The 19,530-nt window shown below is 37.4% G+C and overlaps 1 protein-coding gene across 1 annotated transcript in view; it reads right to left on the bottom strand.

The window, feature by feature from the left end:
• CNBD1 (cyclic nucleotide binding domain containing 1) overlaps nt 1–19,530 on the bottom strand; it is a 391,920-nt gene that overhangs the window by 335,909 nt on the left and 36,481 nt on the right. The window contains exon 4 of the mRNA XM_070480954.1: nt 14,677–14,790. Coding sequence (XP_070337055.1) covers nt 14,677–14,790 — 114 coding nt within the window. The remainder of the gene's footprint in view (nt 1–14,676; nt 14,791–19,530) is intronic.

Raw genomic sequence — 19,530 nt, forward strand, 5'->3', positions numbered from 1 at the left:
GTCAAGTACACATTATTGTCCCCATTTCTAGATGAAGAGACTAACAGTCAAAGTTTGTGGTGATTTTCTTAAGGCAGCACAAAGGCCAAGTTGCAGAGCTGAAATTTAAATCCAGATCTGATTAGTCCAGAGGCCGTTACCGAACACTGTTCTCTGTATATTCTTGTATTATGGCTCCTACAAACTTTTTTTCTTTATCATTTTCCAAAATCTTTCTTTAACACTCCCTCGACTTTTTTTGTAAATCCATATAAATTTTACTAGGTAGTAGATAGAGCCAGAGTATTATAGGGACTCCTTCCTAAGATGTTGGCTGTAGGATTATTCAATCATTTTTTTTAGAAACTAAAGTGAGCCTGACTCATAAAAATACAAACTAAATTCAGTCATTTTAAGTGCACTAACTCCATCTCTTAAGTTTAGCTTAATTGTCACAAGTACCAAACCAGGGAAATAACTATGGATAAGTCCCCAGCCCCACCCTGCCTGGATGTAAACTGGTGAATTGCAGGCTTCGTTTTGTGCTTCACGGGAATGCTGACTTTGTGCCACACATTGCCAACACATCCAAATTTAAAATTTAGGAGTCAAAGGCAAGTTCCATTATAAACTCTTGACAGCCAACATTGGAATCCTGTCATCTCTTATAATAAGAAAGAATATATTAAAGTTAGACAGAGGTAAACAATATTTCCCTGGTTTCTACTAAATTAATGTCCTTGCCAAACTCAAAGTCTTCTCTTTTCTTTCCAAAAAGCAATATATAATCCACAGTTAAAAACAAACAGTTGGACTTACATGCATTCTACAGAATATAGCAGCAACATATTTTTCATAGTACAACAAGCTATACAAATACACAAGTTAAATTGATTAGAGAAGATTATTACACAGATTCACCTCCTAAGGATTAATTGAAATTAAAGAAGCTCAAATCACAAAAGTTGGGAAATTTAAAGATAATCTTTAATATAACAATATATTGTTATATATTTATAAAATAATCATCAAATATCATGTTTTGCCTTCACTTATAATCTAAATTCCCTACAGTCACAATTCAGTTCAACAAACATTTACTGAACTCATAGCCCAAGCAAAGAACCATTCGTTGTGTTCACTATCTCAGCTCCCAGGTATGAATCATTTCCATTTTTCTACTTTAATCATCCCAGTTTTTCCACCCACAGAACATTGCTGAATTGGTAACACATCTGGATGATCAAAAATCTACATTATCTAATTTTAACTGATCCTTGATTTTGCTCTTAAAATCATTCTTAAATTAGCTATTTGTCGAGCTCTGACACTCACTTCCACGGCTTTCCTCTAGTTCCCTTCCCATCCCCATCTCTATGTTCTATAGACAACACTGCCTCAGTACTAACTGCCTGACCTCTGTATAGGAATTAATGATTATTACTGACTGCTGAGAAATAATGATAAAACACCGTTTCCAACCATTCAGCCTTACTGTCACTTAAGCTGGACTTAATTTTTAGTTTATTGAAGAGAAGAATTAAATGCAGAAGAGAAAATGTGTCCTGTGAAATTTCAGAACTTACTGTCTTGATTTCATAGTGATCTCTCCAAGTAGATCTCAGTCCCATAGGGCTAATCTAAGTAGTGAATGGAGCACCTAATTTGGGGGAATGGAAGGGCCAATTTGGAGACACAGGGAGGCAATAGTAGACAATCTGGAAGAAGCTCCAAACTTTCAACTATATCCTCATGAACCATGGAACTGACTCCCTTTGAATCAAAGATGTCCTTTTCCCCTTAGCTGCATATGGTCTTTGACAAATAGGATTTATAAAACAAGACATCAGTATTTACATTACTTCTTCAGCTGAACTCATAATTTCACCATGTCCACTATCTATCTTTTAACTAATGGTATCACGTTTTTCCACTTTGGGGATATTGGTGAGGAATTCCCTGCAATACAAATGATGCCAGCTGGGATCTACTGGCCCCTTAAAATCTAGATAAGTTCCCTTGAAAATCTTTGCCCATGAAAGAGCAAAGCTCTCCCTCAAATTTCAGCAATTCCCTGGGAGATTACATTCTGATGTCACCTCTGCCACTGTCCTCCTTCATTAAATGTTCTCTTTATTCCATGTCTTGTTTATCCAAAAATAAAGTCAATTTTTCCTATATTTCCTCGACGAAAGTAAACTAAACTAAACCAAATACTCAGAGCATTTGTAAGGATAATAGAGTTCTTCAAATACTGGGGTTATCTTAAAGAAATGTTTGTATCCCATATGACATAGGGTACTTAAAATCCATTAGTAGATCTCTCTTTTCTTGAATGTCCCCACCCCATGCCCAGGACCAGTGGTTTCTCCTCACTCAGTGCACATCTTCCTTCAATTATTTCTTGGCTCTTGCTTCTTTTCTTCCCCTTTGTTCTCTGCCTTTCCTCACTCCTGGATTGCTCCACAATCCCAAATACAGAGCAATTCAACCGTCCTCAACACCTCCTCCCAGACACCTCCAACGAAAACCATCAGGAAGGAAGCATGACAAAAAGGCCTTCCTTTTAGCATAATCTACCATTCCTCAGTAGCAGTTGTAAACATAAATGACATTTTTATGTTTAGACTTACACTCAAACTTTCTTGTAACAGTTCACTTTACTGCAGGGAAATCCTATGCACAGCCAATTTCTACCAATTTCCCCCACTTTGCTATCCAGGGTTTCATTCTTATGCCATAGTAAAGTCTTTAATATGAGCCACAAAGGACAGAAACAGAGCATGACTGAAGCAATTAGTTAGATTTCAATAAACTTCCCTCCTCCTCCATTCATGGAATTCTCCAGAAGATCAAAATATTGCTCTCATGAGATGGCATGACAGTCCTTCACTTCGTCCCTGCCTTTCTGCTAAAAAAAAAATAGAAACAGGCCCAGGGTGGAGTCACTTGCCCCCAGGACAGCAAACCAAGACTTCATTGCAGTTTCAGCCCTCCCCGCCCCCCCCCACCGACCCCAAGAATGTGACCTTAAATCAATCAGTCCAGAAATTCCTGATCAACACTAGTGACCTAACCTGCCTGATAGGACATTGCTGCTCTTCCCCCAAAGAAAAGCTTTTATTTTCTTTTGCTAATAACTTTCTTGTCCTGCCCAGTTTCTGCCAATAGATGCCCTCCATCTTGTACAACTCCTGGGATCATCTTTCTAGTTACTAGACGGGATGTTGCCCTGATTCACGAATCGTTGAGTAAGGCCAATTAGATCTCTAAATTTACTCGCATGAATTTTTGCTTATTAACATCCCTTTCTTCCTTTCTTTCTCTTTCCTTCTTCCTTTCCTCTCTTTCTCTCTTTTACTCTCCCTCTTTCCTTCCTTTCTTTTTTGTCTCGTCCTGCACCTACAGCCTCCGTTCCCATCCTGATACCCATGGGAGTATGGGAGATATACCTAAGGTTTTGAAAAACATTGTATTCAAGTTTCTGGTGACAACTATTAAGCTGGGTAATTAGAGCATCAGCTAAGATAGCTTCACCAGCTTTTGGATAATCAACCACGGGAAGGAGATCCCCTGCAGTTCTCTTTGCCTCAAGTGCTCTTTCCCTTCTCCTAACCAACTCTTAGTTATCCTTGAACTTACACGTCTCTTCCCCAGGGGCCCTTGCCATGATGTTCCAGGACACCATCTGCCGCTAATCTAAGTACTCTCAGCGCAACCTGCCCCTACCCTGCAGTCACCTCTGACACCCATTACACTTCATTTATCACCTCTTACTCAGCACCTCTCAGTGCCACCAACCTGTACTTTCTGAGTCCAGAGACTCTGTCTGTCTTGAACTTAGCAAGCACATAGTCGATGCTCGGTATATATTATTTAAATGAAGAAATAAAGGATAAGACATTATCATGAGGTTTCTTTCCAGAGAGTGTACGTTTTCACTTTTCTTTTTAGAATAAAATAATAAAACATAATTATTCTAGTTCTGATTTTTTTTTAATACAGGAGCGTCTCATTCAATACACCTCAGAACTTCAGGGAAAATATGAGTTTTATAATCATTGCAAGGATAGTTTCATTTTCTAATATTAAATACATATTTTTAAAATAGCCTATGGTTAATTATCCTGAGGCCAGATCTAAGCTCGAATGAAACAAGCACTACTTGGCTGTAGCTATAGCACATAGGTAATTTTGACAATGCTAGAAAATGAAATTGAGTCCAAAATCTCAAAAGAAAACCACAAGCTAAAAAAAGTAATTTTGCAGAGAGATTTTTTCTTTAAGTTAGTCTATCAGACTCCATTGGCTCTGGGTGTTCAATTGCTTCATCTCCAAATATTCATCTTTATTTTCCCACTTATATTTTTAGACAGAATTTATAATCCACTTAGACAGCATGTGTACTATACCAAATGACTGTTTTAAAATGTGCTTGGGAAAAAATATATATTACAGGGGCCTTCCACACCATTGTATCCCAGATCAAGTCTACGTGCTATTGCCTCGTTTAGATCTAGAAGTGAAATTCTGAGCTCCAATTCAAGTGGCTGGGATGTCTTAGTCTCTTTAGAATCTAGAGTCCAAACTGAAGCATCAGTTCTTTGTACAAAACATACTTTGACAGTTTTTAGGGTGATTGGTCATTTGGCCAACTGAGCATGCAGACGTCTGGGCCCGTGAGAAACAGCCTCAGAGGACCCTCTTGGTCAGGCTGCCTTTGGCACATGGAAGAATACTCTTACTGGAGTCCTGGGGCTGGTGGAAGGGGAGCACAGCCATGTGCACACTGCTAAAATCCTTTTGCAATTCCCAATTCAAATGATTCAGTTGTAAGTTATATGACACCAACTAAGAGAAAATAATTTTACAAAATATTACCATTCCCTGGTTTATAAACCTGTTATAATCCCTTATAAGTTACAAACCTGGAAATTCCTTCTAAACATAGCAAGCTACTCCTCCTCCTTTTTTCCTTATCTTATCCTATGCCTAATTAGAACTGAACTTTTTAAGATAATAGATACTGATTGGATTTCATTAAAATGTGCTGAGTAAAACTATACCAAAGAAATTCCAAAATGCCATATTGCATTATTAAGTGCAACATGTGACTTCCTGCTAAATTCAATGAAATAAGTTAGATTAGTAGCATGTTTTAATTTTCTGAAAGAAAAAAACATCAAATAGTCTCTAGGCTTGTAGTCCAGGGACCAGCAGCAGCTGGTAGCTTGTTAGAAACACAGAGTCTCAGGCCCCACCCTAGCCCTTCTGAATCAGAATCTGCATTTTACTAAGCTCCCTCACCCCCCGAGGGGATTTGTGCACATGTTGAAATTTGAGAAACACTGATCTAGAGTTTATTGAAAGTCACTTTGAAAGCAAAGCCAACTTTCTGTCATTGTCTGCCAAGTAATGCTACCAACATAAATGCTTAATAATTACCTTTTAATAATAAATGCCTATGAAGGAGAGTTTATTCTACAGTGTGTCTTTTTGGATCACAATACAAATGAATCCTATACGCGTTGGTATTATTTGTTTGTACAAAATTGAGCAGCAGGTACAGCGATTTCCATATCCTTCATGTCCACACACACGCACAGCCTCCCCATTATCAACATCCTCCACCAGACTAGGACTTTTGTTACCACGGATGAACCTACACTGACACATTGAAATCATCCAAAGTGCCTAGTTAATTTAGGGTTCACTCTTTTGGTGTTGTACATTCTGTGTGTTTAGACAAATGTATAACAATATATATCCACAAATACAGTATCATAGAGTATTTTCACTAAAAATCCTGTGTTCCTCCTATTTATCTCACTTTTCCCCAAATCCTGGAAATCACTGATCTTTTACTGCCTCCATAGTTTTGTCTTTTCCAGAATGTCCCAGTTGGAATCATACAGTATGTCCCCTTTTCAAATTGGCTTCTTTCACTTAGGAAGACACATTTAAGTCTCCTCCGTGTGTTTTCACGGCTTGAGAGCTCATTTCCTTTTAGCGCTGAACAATATTCCATCGTCTGGATGTGCCACAGTTTATTTATCCGTTCACCTTTTGAAGGACATCTTGGTTGCTTCCAAGTTTTCGCAATTATGAACAAAGTTGCTTTAACTATCCATGTGAAGGGTTTTTGTGGACGTATGTTTTCAACCACTTTGAGTAAATGCCAAAGGAGCACAATTGCTGGATGGTTTAGTTTTGTGAGAAATCACCAAACTATCTTCAAAAGTGACTTTACCATTCTGCATTCCCAAAGCAATGAATCGAAGGTCCGGCTGCTCCACATCCTCATGTTTGGAGTGTCAGTGTCCTGGATTTTGGCCATTCTAATAGGTGTATTGTGGTATCTCGTTGTTTTGGTTTGCATTTCCCTGATGGCGTATGATGTGGAACATCATTTCATATGAACTTATTTATTTTTCACTCTCATTACTCTATGAAATTTCCTTTTTACGAGGCCCTAATAGATTTCCAATTGCTTCTCTCCTAAAGAAAAAGTTATAACAGATTCCACCTTAGCTGTGCCAGGGCCACCAGCTATCCTGAGATGTGATCATTTAGAACAACGTGTTTTATGAGACAGAACCTCTGCAGCTTCTCATTGTTAAAGCACATTTTACTCAGGCTCTTCTTTATATGGATATACTTTTAATACTTTAATACCTAAATATATTAGTGGGATTGAAAATTTACTTTAACCCTAGGAAGTACAAAGAAGAGAACTTGCTTATTCTTATAAAGAATCTAAGACTTTCTCCAGAGCTCACAGATTCTCTTCCCTCAATACTATTTTATGGTGTTTCAGTCTCATTAATTTGAAATAGTTAAATTAGAACAACTTTGTTTCTGTCAGCTAAATAAAGGCTCAGTCTTGCCAATTTTCTGTACATTCCATATCCTTTCAGGACTTGGTTTGGGCACATGTTGGGGGAAGATGGGGATGCTTACACAGCCATGGTTGGAAGGAGGAGTTCCTCTTTCCTACTAGCTGTCAGCTTATCATCACGTTCCTGTTGCAAAGTGGCTGCAAGTCTGCTCTGGCCCTTGGATTGGCTACTGAGGAAGTCCGAATCGACTAGACTGGATTTTTTGGCCATGTCATCTACTCTTGTTGACTACCTTCCCCTTGAGTCATCCAGATTTCTGCCTCAGTAGCCCTTCTCTTCTTCAGGGTCCCACAGCCCTTCAGCCCTGTCAGCATCTCATTCTTTCCTCACCAGTGTTCATGGGAAAGTCTGGATCCGCTACTAGATACAGGCCGAGAAGAACCAACAGCTCAAGGTTATCTCTATGCATCTCCGTCCACTAGTGCTGTGCTGTCATTCTCACTTCAGGTTGAATAGTGTGCTAAGCCCAATTTAGGTCTTATTCTATTGCCATAATTCTCAAGAATCACCTAGAAATATTTTTTATATACTCAGGACTTGGTCCCAACTCAGGGATTTCAATTTACATAGTCTGGGTTGGATAGAGACCTGGCATCAGTATTTTTTTAAAACTCTCCAGATGATTCCAACATGCAGTACGAGTTGATTATCACTGCCCTAGAGCATGCAGCTTCCTCAGTAGCTGTCTGGATGTTTCTACAACCTTCATCCCCTCACTGTGAGATTCCTACCAGGGATGGGAGTGAATAAAGATCAACAATCCTCAAGTTTGCCTTAATTCTCCTGTTTCTATATCACTTGTCTTTCCCACATGCCTCCATTTTATATCCTCCTTCTCAATGTAGTATGTGCCCTGGCCTTCTCTCTGAGCCCATGATGACAGATGGGGTGCAGGGACGGAAACGGTCATACTCTTAGGGAAGATATATCACAAACAATGCAAAATATTATCTTCATTACATATGTCTCTCTAAAGTATCTGTAATATCAACTAGGAGTTTTATAAAAGTCAAGTAAGATAATAACAAGAATGCAGGCTTCCTTGTAAATACTTGAATTCCTACCTCCAAAAAAGTCATGTTTTGAATAAATACATCTTCAGCATAGGTTTCCATAACTCTATGGATGCTTATTATTTGTTTCCTCGGTTACTATCATTTCCTTAAACTTCTTTTTCCTCCAGAGATCAACCGATGTAAAGATGCACTGATTAAAAGTCTATGACTTTTCTTGTTGCTTAAAAGGGCGTGGATATTAAATTTGTTGAAGCAAAGAATGTTGTGATTTTTTGAAATTATTGATAACAGTATATGTATTAATTTGTTGTGCTGGTGGTGATGGTTTAACATGTTTGAAAAAAGGCAGAATTTCTTGACTGATGGTACAAATCTACATAAAACATCATTGCCATGTATTGTCCACAATAAGAGCTAGTACAATTAAAAAGCTCTTTCAAGGCGTAACTCTGAAGTAGGATATTGACATTAACCTCATTTTCTGAGCAAAAACTGAGTGCAGCTAATGTTCAGAGACCATTGCATAGTCATATTCCTGCTATTGAGCAAAACAAAAACTTAAATCCAAGTCTTCTGGGTCAAAATTCAAAGCTTTTTTTAAAACAATGCGTTTATTTGATTTCCTACATCTGTGAACATACCAAAAATTTGCCTTCTGTCTAACTGATCCACAAATAAAATAAATTTTAGATAATGATCACAGTTGCAAGCAGGCTCAGATCTCGTTTTTGTCCCGCGCTCACATTTTTTGCTCATGGAGAACAGTTTCCCTACGGCTCAGCCAGGTCTTCCATTTATTTTCATTAACGTGCCTCTGCTCCAAGTGTATGTGATGGTTGTTTGGAGCATGTCTTCCACTCTCCCTGCACACGACTGTCTTCCTTCAATAGTTAGCAAATGCCCTGACATCAGGCATGCTCACCAGCCACCCACAGCCAGGCAGGTGCCATACTTCAAAGTCTTGCTGCTGTATCTGTCACTTGACATTTGTGTTTCAATGAATTATAGAGTGTTGAGTATGACAACGATAATAAGTAAAGGCTGTCAATGAATAACTTTAATAGTAGGCATTTAGTGTCTGCTAAGATTCATGTTTCCTCATCAATTTTATTGTGCTTAAAGCTCTTCTGAATGACCTGAGCTATATTCTCACCATATGGGCATGCACGGGTTCATCACATTGCATGAAGTATCACTGTAAGCTAAACTTAGAAAGCAAGTTTATAATTTATATCAATTATGCATATTATATATATAATGCATATATAATTAATAAATTTTATGAAATTTTATTTTAATTCCGTTTAAGGTGTTTTTATCGCTACTTTACAGCAGTGTTTTCTGGCTGAAAAAATACAAATGTATTGTGTTTTTTAATAGCCACTTTACTGCACATATTACAGGTAAAAGCATGATTTTACTTTTACTGTGACACACGGATACTGAATTATATCAAATGTTTTTCCTTGTCTGTAGATATTATCATATGGTTTCTCTCTGAGCCAGTAATATTATAAAATATAATAATAGCTTTTCTAATGTTGAACTTTCTTTATACTCATGAGAGAAAGCTATCTTAACTATGACGTACAAATCTGCTAATACAGTATTGCATTATTTCATTTGCTAATATTTTGTTTCGTATGTTTGCCTATATAGTCATAATTAAAATTGGTATTTCTTGTTTATGTTATTCCTGTTAAATTTTGATATCAGGGTTATATGATACATGGCAAATTTTCAACCTACTTTTCATTTTCTCTATTCAGTGGAAACTGAATTGCATAGAAATTACCTTTTCTTGGACATTTAAAAGAAACTTCTAGTGATATCACTTGGGCTAAGGGTGTTTTTTTTACTTTTGTTCTTTTTTTGCTTCAAAACCTATTTTTGAAGAGTGCTTTTCACACTTTTATTTATACCACAATTTTTTATTTCTATCTTCTTGAATGAATTTAGTAGTACATATTTTTTAGAAAATTAACCAATAACATCTAGATTACCAAGTTAGCCTCAAGTTACATAAAGTGCTCTATCATGTGATGATTTTCTTAGTTTTCTGTGTATCATTTCTCATTCCAAATAGCATTTTCTCTTATTATGTATTATATAAGGCTAGACGCTTATTCATTTTGTATTTTTTAATAAGATTATGAAATGAATTATCTCCTGTGTTTTTGACTTCATTAATTTCAGCATTTATCAGTATTAATCTCTTTCTCTTGTTTCTATAGGTATATTTTATTGGTTTTTTTCTGATTTCTGACAGTTCGGGGTTTTTTTGATGTGAACAATTGTTACGAATTTTCCTGTAAGTGTGCTTTCTTAATTATTTTTTTTTAAAAGATTGGCACCTGAGCTAACATCTGTTGCCAATCTTCTTTTTTCCTTCTTCTTCTTCTCCCCAAAGCCCCCCAGCACATAGTTGTGGGTCCTTCCAGTTGCGGCATGAGGGACGCTGCCTCAACATGGTCTGATGAGTGGTGCCATGTCCACGCCCAGGATTCAAACCAGCAAAACCCTGGGCCACCGAAGCAGAGCGCGCAAAATTAACCACTCAGCCACCGGGACGGCCCCTATATTTTATTTATTTTAATTAAACTGTAAAGCAATTTTGATTCCCTCTTTGACCTAATAATTTTTTTTTTTTTTTTTTTGAGGAAGATCAGCCTTGAGCTAACTACTGCCAGTCCTCTTCTTTTTGCTGAGGAAGACTGGCCCTGAGCTAACGTCCGTGCCCATCTTCCTCTACTTTCTATGTGGGACGCCTACCACAGCATGGCGTGCCAAGCGGTGCCATGTCCGCACCCAGGATCCGAACTGGGGAACCCCGGGCCGCCAAAGCGCAACGTGTGCACTTGAACGCTCCGCCACCAGGCCGGCGCCTGACCTAATAATTATTTAGGAGAGTGTTTTTGAGTTTTCGGCTATGGCTATTGTTTACGTTTCTAAATTATTAGCTATTTTTATTCTAATTCCAATATTAATTTGTCCTATGGCACTGCAGTCAGGGAATGTTTGCGAACAAGCTCTCTCTGTGAATATTACTTCTTTATTTGTAATTCCATGAGTGATAACTTTTGTAAATTCATCATATTAATTATCTATCACTGCAAAACAAATTACTCCAAATTTAGAGGCTGAGGAAAATAAACATTTATTATCTCACAGCCTCGTACGTACGGCTACCTCGAGGAATCAGCGGGAGCTGGAGTCACCACAAGGCTGGACTGAGGCAGGCTCCACTCCCAGCTCGCTCATGGGACAGCTGGCCTTGTCACGTGGGCCTGTCCAAGGGCTGCCTCATGACATGGCATTTGTCTTCCCCCGACAGGATCCAAGAGGGATCACGAGAGACGATAAAAGTGAGAGAAGGATTCCAACTGGAAGCCACAGTCATCTTGTAACCTAACACCAAAGCTGACATCCCATACATCAAAAGTCCCAAATTATTATTTTACTTCTCTCTTTTCTACCTTATCTGGAATCTTGAGGTTGCTTAAGGCTATACCTTTAATTTTGACTGGTGCCTTTAATGAATGAAAAAGTGACCTTCTTGATTCTATTTATTTCTTTTTAATCTCAAATTCTACTTTATGTGATGTTAATATTGCAAATCTTGTTTCCTTGTGGCGTGCATTTGCTGGGCATAGTTTTATCCTTTTTTCCTTTTAAACTTTCCAAGCCATTTATTTTTTAAACTTAGAACAGAATATAATAATTGGAATTTACTTTAGATCCAATCTGAGAATACGCTGCATTTATTACTGTAACGTGTTTGTATGATGGATCATCAGTCATTTATTTTATGTTCTGTTTTTGTTAATGCATCCTTGATGTTTCATTTGAGTTTTGTTGTTTTTTTTCCTTTTGACAAGTAGTCTGTGCATTTCATTTGGTTCCCCTATGGTAATATTAAAGTTATACAGCATATTTTTAGTTCTAAAAGTCATGTTTTTATTTCTAAATAAAACTTGAAATCTATATTATCTTACAAATTTTTGAACCAAAGAATGCTCTATTTACTTCTATAAAAAGTAAACACAGGATCATGCTTCCCACTCTCTCCTCTACTGTTGTTTCTAGATATAGTCTGGAAATTTTGTCTCAGGAAAAATATTATTATTATTAGAATCATTTCTTTCAATAATTACAGCTTATACAACCTGTTTCTTAACCACGTTTCCATAGTTACTCAGTCTTAAATCTTTGTATATATGATTTCGAAGTTCACTGCCAATTTCTCAAAGTATTGCTTTCTTTTTCTTAATTTCTTAATTTTTATTCAACCTCCTGTAGACTAGCATGTCTTCAAGAGAATTTTAATCAAGGTTTATGTGTCCACTGACCATTTTCGTATTAAGAATATCTTAATTTTCTTCCGAGATTTCACTTCTTCTCCTACTCTTATCCTACACGCTTCATGTAGTGTCAACAACACTCCCCTTCTACGGATGGGCGTGTGACTCAGGACCAGCAGATCAGAGCACAGCGACAATCCAGGGAAGAGACGCAATCCAACAAGACATGCGCTGAGTCTTCCGCTGCACCTGTTTCAAGAGACCACCTCTTTCCTCATCTGAACCTTAAAGGAAATTTCTCTGGTCTGTCCCACATGCCACACAGAGAGTGAAGCTGAAACCAATCCAGTAAAGATGGGGCAGAGATAAGGAGGCAAACTGAGTCCCAATGTCACCATTTAAGCCTGAAGCTAGCTCTACTCTCAAACATTTCAGAAATGTGATCTTCAAAATTCCCTTTGCTTCTTGAGCTAAATCGATTGGTGTTTCTCTCAGAACAACAAATCTTAACTAATATAATGTATTTCCTGAGTCCTTGTGTATTTGGTGGCCCATTATTTTTACCTTCAAACCACAGTTTGGCTATTAATATCAATTTTGGGTCTCGGGGTTTTGTTTCTTAAAAATATAAAGGTGATATTCCATTACCAAGTGTGTTTATGGGCACTGGTATGCCTCTCTGTAGTCCTCTGAAAATAACATCTTAACTAAAGAAGTAGACACAATGCTGGTAAGTTAATGAAGAAATACGTTGGCAAGTTAGACTTCTCAGCTCTCCATAACAGCTCCCGGTCCCTTATTCTACAGACTGAGCTAAGTTTATAGCTTTCACTCTGATCAATTAGAACAGAACAGCAATAGAGCATACTTGGAATAAAAATTACATTTTTCTATTAGATACTTCTATGGAGTGATGTTAATTTGTTAAATCACCATATAAGCTTTGCATCATCATGCCAGGGAGCCTCCCATCTAGGGACATAGTTTGATCCAGAGGGTAGATAAGGTGCTGTAAAATGTTATATTTGAATCTCTATTTTTCATGAGATTTGTATCCATTTAACAGAATTGTTCTTGAAAAGGCAGAGCAACTCCATCTTCCAGAGATTGTTCCCAGTTAACTAATATGATATATTCCACATATTACCCCAACTGCTATAAATAAAAAGAAAGTTTACGTAATGAAATAGGTCCATGTCACCCAAGCTGACATCCTGTGGCTCCTGAGCACATAATTTGTGCTGATAATTTTGCTTGAATTTTTATCTTTATATTGGTGACATAAATAGATAAAACATATTTTTGATTAACATCCTTAGAAAGCCAGTAAATAAGTTTGCTCAAGGAGCAACACACATTTATTAGTCCCAATGATGTGTCAGCCCCTCTGCTAAGTGTGAGAAATACAAACACAGACTAATAAATATACAAGTGAAATACAATGCTACAGATAGGGCAACAGAAGTTGTACAAGGCACAATCGGGCAGAGGGGCAGTGAGGTGGTCCAGCGTGTGGGCAGATCAAGTCTCCTTGAGTAGTATGGGTGGGGGGTGCATCTCCGCTCTGAGATTCTCAGGGCTCCTCTGTAGGAATGATGTCTAAGGGGAGAGAATGCTTTTCCTGGACCTGATGTTGAACTGTTGTAAGAACCTTACAGCTCCACCAGGGCCAGGGACAATTCGAGAGGAGTAGCATCACAACGTGACCCAGCAACCCATCCTCCTCCCGCACAGAGAAGGCAGTCACACCTCCTGCAACACACTGAAGCAGTCTCATTCTTTGCCTTTAGAAATACGTGAAACACCTTTAAATACTTGTCCATCTAGAAGCTGCAGCCCAGTCAGTGGCCCTCTGACTTTGTCATTTATTCCTTGACACATAGCACACCTCCAAATATCCTCCACCCACAAGCACTAACCATTTCTACAGGGAAGTTTCTCATGAAACCCTAAAGAACACTTTAATCCTTTTTATAAACACTGCCACTCATCAGTAAAAGGTAACAATTCTTTGAAAAAAGTTTAAATGGGGCCAGCCCGTTGGCACAGAGGTTAAGATCGTAATGTTCTGCTTCTGCAGCCTGGGTTTGCCGGTTCCGATCCCAGGTGCGGACATGGCACCGCTCATCAAGCCTTGCTGTGGTGGGCATCACATATATAAAGTAGAGGAAGATGGGCACAGATGTTAGCTCAGGGCCAGTCTTCCTCAGCAAAAAGAGGAGGATTGGCAGCAGATGTTAGCTCAGGGCTAACCTTCTGCAAAAAAAAATAAAAGTTTAAATAAATATGCTCTTCAGCAGTGGACAGATCTTTCACTCAACAAGAAAATAAATTGACCCTTCCCTACAAATATCCATTTCCTTGACCGCTCGCTAGTGTGGACAGCTGGGAACTGACCAAATATCATACTTCCGTTCCACTCGTGCTTTCATGAGTGTGTGCACACACATCAACCTTGCTTTGAAGAGAAGGTATCATTACCTATTGACCTCCTGCTTGAAGAGTTTTGGCAGTCTGATTTTCTGCTGTGGGAATATTTTAGGATACTGCTTTATAAAGAAATTGTGAGATGACAGGATACTGCAGTAGCTCTGGCTTTAAAAAAGAGAGAGAAAAATTAAATTCTAAGTACCGTATAAGAGTTCCCAAGGGAAAGAGCTTTAACTCAATTCGTATAACTTTAACCCTATACTATTTAGTCTAAGAAATAAATGATAAAATATGAATCATAAACATTTTGTACTTTAAAAATATCCACTATAAAAATTGTCTATAGTGTGTCTCAGTGAGAAATATTTTATGACTATCAAACTTATGGCAATGTCAACGTCAAAAATCTAGTTTTTATGTTGAACCTTCTTAAGATTTTCATTTCTGTAATTATTTAAGGCCCCTGTATAAATATATCACATAACTAAATTTTCTCCAAAATCATTCACATCTGGTTTACATATGTATTACTAGAAGGTATATTTATGTGAATCTTTGTAAAGATTTGTAAAATCCCATGCACTTTTTTTTAAGACTGCAATAAAGACGTGTTAGACCAAAAGATCAGTGTTTCCCAAATTCTGAAGATCACTGGACTCATCTGGGATGCTTTTCATAAGTACAGATTTCTGATCATTTTCCTGATGAAGCAAGATCTCCAAGGGTGGCGTCTGGGTGGGCTTCTCTATTTTAAATATCCTCCTCCAAGTGATTTCCATTTGAAGCAGATTTCAACTCACTACAAATGTTAGAAATGCCACTAAGAAGATCCACTGGAGTACAGCAAATTGTCATTCAGGATCAGGTCATGACATTTGATCTGGAAAATCCGCCTTGTTCAATTTTCAGTTGAGAACCACCATGAAAACTGGCCAATTTTTTCAAATGTTAAACTTCATCTTGACAGTTTATTTCAATAGTTACCAAAAACGATCACGCTTAAAACTGAATGCTGACAAACATCTTAGTCAATATTTGCCTCATGGCAATGAATATAAAAATCCTGAAGAGAAGCCTTTTCTTATTTTATTGTCAATGTAAATAATAACAACACATTGTCAAATATTTATGACAGCTTTTTTTCTCTTGGCCAAAGTTCCTAAAACACCACATTAATTCTTTACACAAAACAAACACCATATACTTGAAGGATTTTATTCAATTTATCTTAACTGAATTGACTTAAGCAATATGAATGTAATTAAATATGACATTAGGCATTTTCATTCCTATTCTCACACTACAGAGACACGTTGACCAAGAATCTCCTCTTTTTTCAGTCCAACCACTGATGCCACTGGAACTTTCCTAAGATGTTTTCCTCTTTGGAACTCACATTCTACAATCATCTATCTTATACTTCCGCCTGTTATATATCAGGTGTCTGCCAAACATCGTGCTCAGATCTTTACATCGTTTTTGTCTTGTTTATGTATATAGCCTGATGAGCTTGGTATTCTTTATTGCCCATTCTACACATAAAGAAAATACAAACTTAATAATCTGCCTAATTCATATAACCAGGAAGTGGAAGACACAAGGTACAAATGAAAACTGAATTGACTTCAAAATTTGTTCTCTTAACCTTTTGGATATACTGCCCCCCTACATAATAAAATTTGTTAGTTCTTACTACAGTCGTGGGCTGCTTAATGACAGGGACAGATTCTGAGAAATGTGTCAGTCAACAGGTGATTTCTTCATTGTGTGAACATCATAGAGTGTACTTATACAGACTCAGGTGGGATAGCCTACTACACATCTGGGCTATGTGGGACTAATATTATGGGACTACCATCATATATGCGGCTGTTGTTGACTGAAACAGTATTTGGCTTTCTCTGTCTGACTTATTTCGCTTAGCAACAACATGGATGGACCTTGAGGGTATTATGCTAAAATTCTTTAACTGCCATGTTGATCCATCAAAATCAGTCTTTGGGCTGTACACCAATTACACTATCCCAGGTCAGGGGAAGGAGCACCAGTTGATGGCCTTATCAGGGTTCCGTAACTGCATGATGTGTAGTTAGTTACTTCCTGCCTCCCTTACTAGATTGTGCCTATGATGAGAAATGGAAGAACTTAGTCTTGAGGTCAAGGTAACTGAATTTGTATCCTAAGTTTTCTACTTTATATAAATATAGGCAGGTCATTTAAACTTTATATGCCTCATTTCCTTATCCACAAAATGATAGATATATGTCTAAATAATAAGAACAATTTCAGGTCTACAATTCAGTGACTTTATATCTACCTCAAAGATTTCTCTATGCTACTCCAAACTGTCTTCTTCCTAAGCACAGAGCTATGCCACGTCTCCCAGCCTCCCTTGAGTTACATGTAGCCACACAGCTGAGTTCTAGCCAACGGACGATGGAAGAGGGGATGCAAAGGATGTACACCACTTCAGGACCAGGCTTATCAAAATCTCCCCCCAACCTCCCAGAAAACCCCTTCCATACAGAATTTCTCATGTCTTTGCCCCTCCCAGCTTGAAACAAATGAGCAGGCTGGACCTGGGAGCCACATGAAAAAGACGAGAGAGCAAAAATTTGGAAGAAGCCTGAGTTCCTAAACCTTAAGAATAGCCTGCCTATCAAAAATACCCAAGAGAGCTTACCATGAGAAAGAAAGAAACTTCTACTGTGTTAAGCCACTGAGATTTAGAGTTTATCTATAGCAGCTAGAAATACCCTAGCTACTGCAATATATCTTCTGCATCCCATCCGGCTCTGCTCACAAGTCTAGGGACATAAACTTTTAATAAAATACTTATTGATTAATTATATTTATGTGATTGCCCTAAGGTAATTTACATTTTTTTATTTTAAATTAATTAAAACAAGTTGTAAAAGTTGAACCTATCCAACCTCTTACAGTTTTTTTTTCTCCTGAATTTGTCTTACAAATATTGTAGCGTCTACACATTTATTTAATGAAGATTGAAAGGAATATGAATATTACCCTTGCACATTAGAAGAAAGGCACAGGTTCAGTTTGATGTGAATTCAGTTGATTTTGTATGTATATAAAATATATATGATATGGTATTTACATATTATATAATGGATTTATATCTTTATTTTATTTATTATATATTATACCATATATAATGGATTTCATTTTATCACAATATTAAGTTGAAGAAAAAATGATCCTTAATAATGCCAATGTACTGAATATGCCCTAGATCTAAATTAAAAGATCAATCAATCAGCAATCTTCAGATAATGCCACTACAAGGTGTCACTCTATCTGGTCTCCTCTATATTTATTTTTTAAACTTTTGGAAATGTTAGTTTCCAGTTACGAACTCATTTGATCATCTTCCTTATCTATGGATAAAGCTCATTAGCCAATGGCTTCATGGGTTCAAAGTTGTATTTTTCAAAGGAGTTCCACATGCTATTGCACATAATTAACCATAAAGATTAATCCCTAACTTTTCAATTTCATAAAGTTCCTGGGGAAAAACTAAAAGATCTCTTTTGACAAAGTTAACTGCAAAAATCTGACTTGAAGACTGAATCTAAACCTTTTAGAGAGAGAGTAATCTGTCATATAATTTTATTTCCCCTAAAATAACTCAAGTTCTATCTTGAGAAAAAATATCTGATTTGCATATAAAACCGAAGTTGTGGTTTATCCTTGTAAAGGTATTTCAACCTTTTACTTATTTCCTTAGCTCTAGAAAAGGACCCCCTACCTTTAGGGTTGTTGCAGCAGTTACAAGTAATAAATGTAAAGCTCTGGGCCACTGTTTACAATATGTTAAGCATGCAATAATGAGAATAATAATATAAATTCAAGTACAGAATATATAGCTTGCAGGAACAAAATTTTTATTTTGTTAAAAATGTGGAGCTATAAACCCCATTTTCGGAAAAAGGACAAGAATTTGAGTCAACATTAAATCTTCCTATAGCAATATATATGAATGAGGTTCTTGTTATGTTAAATGTTATTAAGACTTGGATATTTTAGCTGTGAGAAAGAGATTTCTTTATTAAAAAGGACCTGGACAGTGACTCCGAGGGAACCTTTGCATCACTGGAACAAAGCTATTAAAGAGGAAATATCTGGCACTCATTGTCCTGTAGTGCAGGACAGCATACCTTAGAAAGAGGAATCTTCAAGTGACATACATCATGGCATCTTGACTCTCTGAAGAACCCTGCTATTGTACATATCTTGCATAACAATTTTCTGGTGCACTGTTGGTCTTGCAAGAGGTAATCAAGGTCTCCCAGGACCATCACAATGAATGATGAATGTGAGTGGGTGCCTGGGGTATGAGGAGCAGGCACAGAGCAGGGGTAGGGCTGGGGGAGGGCAGTCACTCTGATAGGAGCACTGCTGGAAGGAATGTGAGCCTTGGCCAGAAGAAAGGAGGGGAGCCCATCCTGAGAACTCTGCTCTGGAGAAAAACTCTTGAAGGAGAAAGTAGTCCCAGCTTGATGGTGCACACTGGCTCTAGCAAAAAACAGATATACATTCTTTGTGGGGGAAATTATCCACAATTTAAGGCACATGCTACTACATGTTAAGAATAAGCACATTTTCCACAGAAAGTTTAACTGCAAAGACATGCTACCATGAGTGAAGGTCAGCAGAAATAACAAATGTCAGATTTACACTCCTAAACCCTACAAATCTTGATGTGTTAGATACAGAATCGTTTCTACAAAATATTAATAGAAATAAAAGGTGGAATCACAATGATGACCAATAAAAAAGACCATCAGGAACAGCCAGGCAAGTTTGAAAAAAGAACTTAGTGTAACTTCTCAAAATGAAAATTGTAATTATTAAAATTAAAAACTCGGTGAATGGGTTGAAGAT

The sequence above is a fragment of the Equus asinus genome, chromosome 12, assembly GCF_041296235.1.
Source record: "Equus asinus isolate D_3611 breed Donkey chromosome 12, EquAss-T2T_v2, whole genome shotgun sequence".
NCBI lineage: Eukaryota > Metazoa > Chordata > Mammalia > Perissodactyla > Equidae > Equus > Equus asinus.